Source organism: Naegleria fowleri (genome assembly GCF_008403515.1).
Source record: "Naegleria fowleri strain ATCC 30894 chromosome Unknown tig67, whole genome shotgun sequence".
NCBI classification, from domain to species: domain Eukaryota; phylum Heterolobosea; class Eutetramitea; order Acrasida; family Naegleriidae; genus Naegleria; species Naegleria fowleri.
The window spans coordinates 52480-53788 of NW_025407999.1; the positions used below are offsets into that span (position 1 = coordinate 52480).

Sequence of the window (1309 nt, forward strand, 5' to 3'; positions counted from 1 at the left end):
GACACTGATCATGCCTTAACAGATAGCAGATATCACACCTTCATTATCAAATTGATTACAAAGAAAATCAAAATGGCAAAAAAAGGCCAACAATATCTTGAAAATAAGGAAATGTTCGATTTATGCTATGCTATTTTCAGTTTTCTGATTAGAATGTCAAACATTGTTGGTAAAGGTAACAGCAGTGATGGTGATTCTTCTAAAAGTAAGGACAAAGAAAAAAAGGAAAAGGTTAACTCTCTTGCTACTGAAGCATTCGATGATTTAATCAAAATGAAATTTCAATCAAGTACTCAAAGAGAAATTGTTAAATTTTTGGAAAGAATTATCGATGTGGGAAAAGAAGCTCCCTCAACAGATGAAGATGATCAAAGAATTTGCCATTTCATGAAATATTTACAAGCATTAGCTAACATGCTTATTCAAAAGAAGTGCTATGTGACGGCAACCTGTATCGTGCGTTTTCTCACTACGTTGACACATTTATTACGAAACAAAACAATGTACTTGGAAACAGAAGGACATTACGAGTGGATTGCTGACGTTTGTAAAACGAAAGAATTTGAGGACAAAGAATTAGGAAAGGCTCTCGTAAATCATTTGGTGTTAATTGCATGTATTTTCTCAGATATGACAAAGATTCATGAAGTAGCTTCGGATGTTCTTGGAAAAGTTGGGCATTTTGAAAATTCAGGCGTATCATCAGTTACAAATATGCTTGTGATTAATTGTCCCTCTGAATCTGCAGATGTCTTGATTTCATATTTTAATATCATTATTGATGACTTAGATTGGAAGTTTCAGCGATTAGAAAGCCTCAAGAAAGACCTTGATAGCTATGAAAATATGAAGCACAACATCTTTCAACAGGCTGCAGTCTTGATTGATTCTATCGAGAAGTTAGCAAGTGCAACTCTCCCAATGGAAGTGAGTGACAAACTCTTCGTGCCGCTCATCAAATATTTCACCTTAATTGCTTCTTTCACAGATACCTATTTGGCTTTACCGAAAGATGACGTCGAAGAATTACCTGAAGAGTTTGTCGACTTGGTTGATCAATGTGGACGCTTTACAAACTCAACTTACTCGTTTATTGATTATCACAACAGCGAGGAAGAAGTTTCCTCAATGAAAGTCATGAGAGAGGCAAGAAATGTTCCAGAACTTGTTTACAGAATGGAAACATCTGAACAGAAATTAATTCTACTCTCCAAAAACTTGAATGTGAACCTTTTGAAGAATTACAAACGGTCTCAAGTTCGATCTTTTATAATTGACCAGAATAAGATAGCAGAAGAAAAGAAGCAAA

At 34.8% G+C, this 1309-nt stretch overlaps 1 protein-coding gene across 1 annotated transcript in view; it reads left to right on the forward strand.

The window, feature by feature from the left end:
• The window catches only part of FDP41_009169 (uncharacterized protein), a gene marked incomplete at both ends in the record, with an annotated part of 3136 nt that overhangs the window by 1807 nt on the left and 20 nt on the right, over positions 1 to 1309 (forward strand). The window contains one exon of the mRNA XM_044713100.1: positions 23 to 1309. This exon is cut by the window's right edge and continues 20 nt beyond it. Within this exon, the coding sequence (XP_044557278.1) occupies positions 23 to 1309 (1287 nt within the window). The remainder of the gene's footprint in view (positions 1 to 22) is intronic.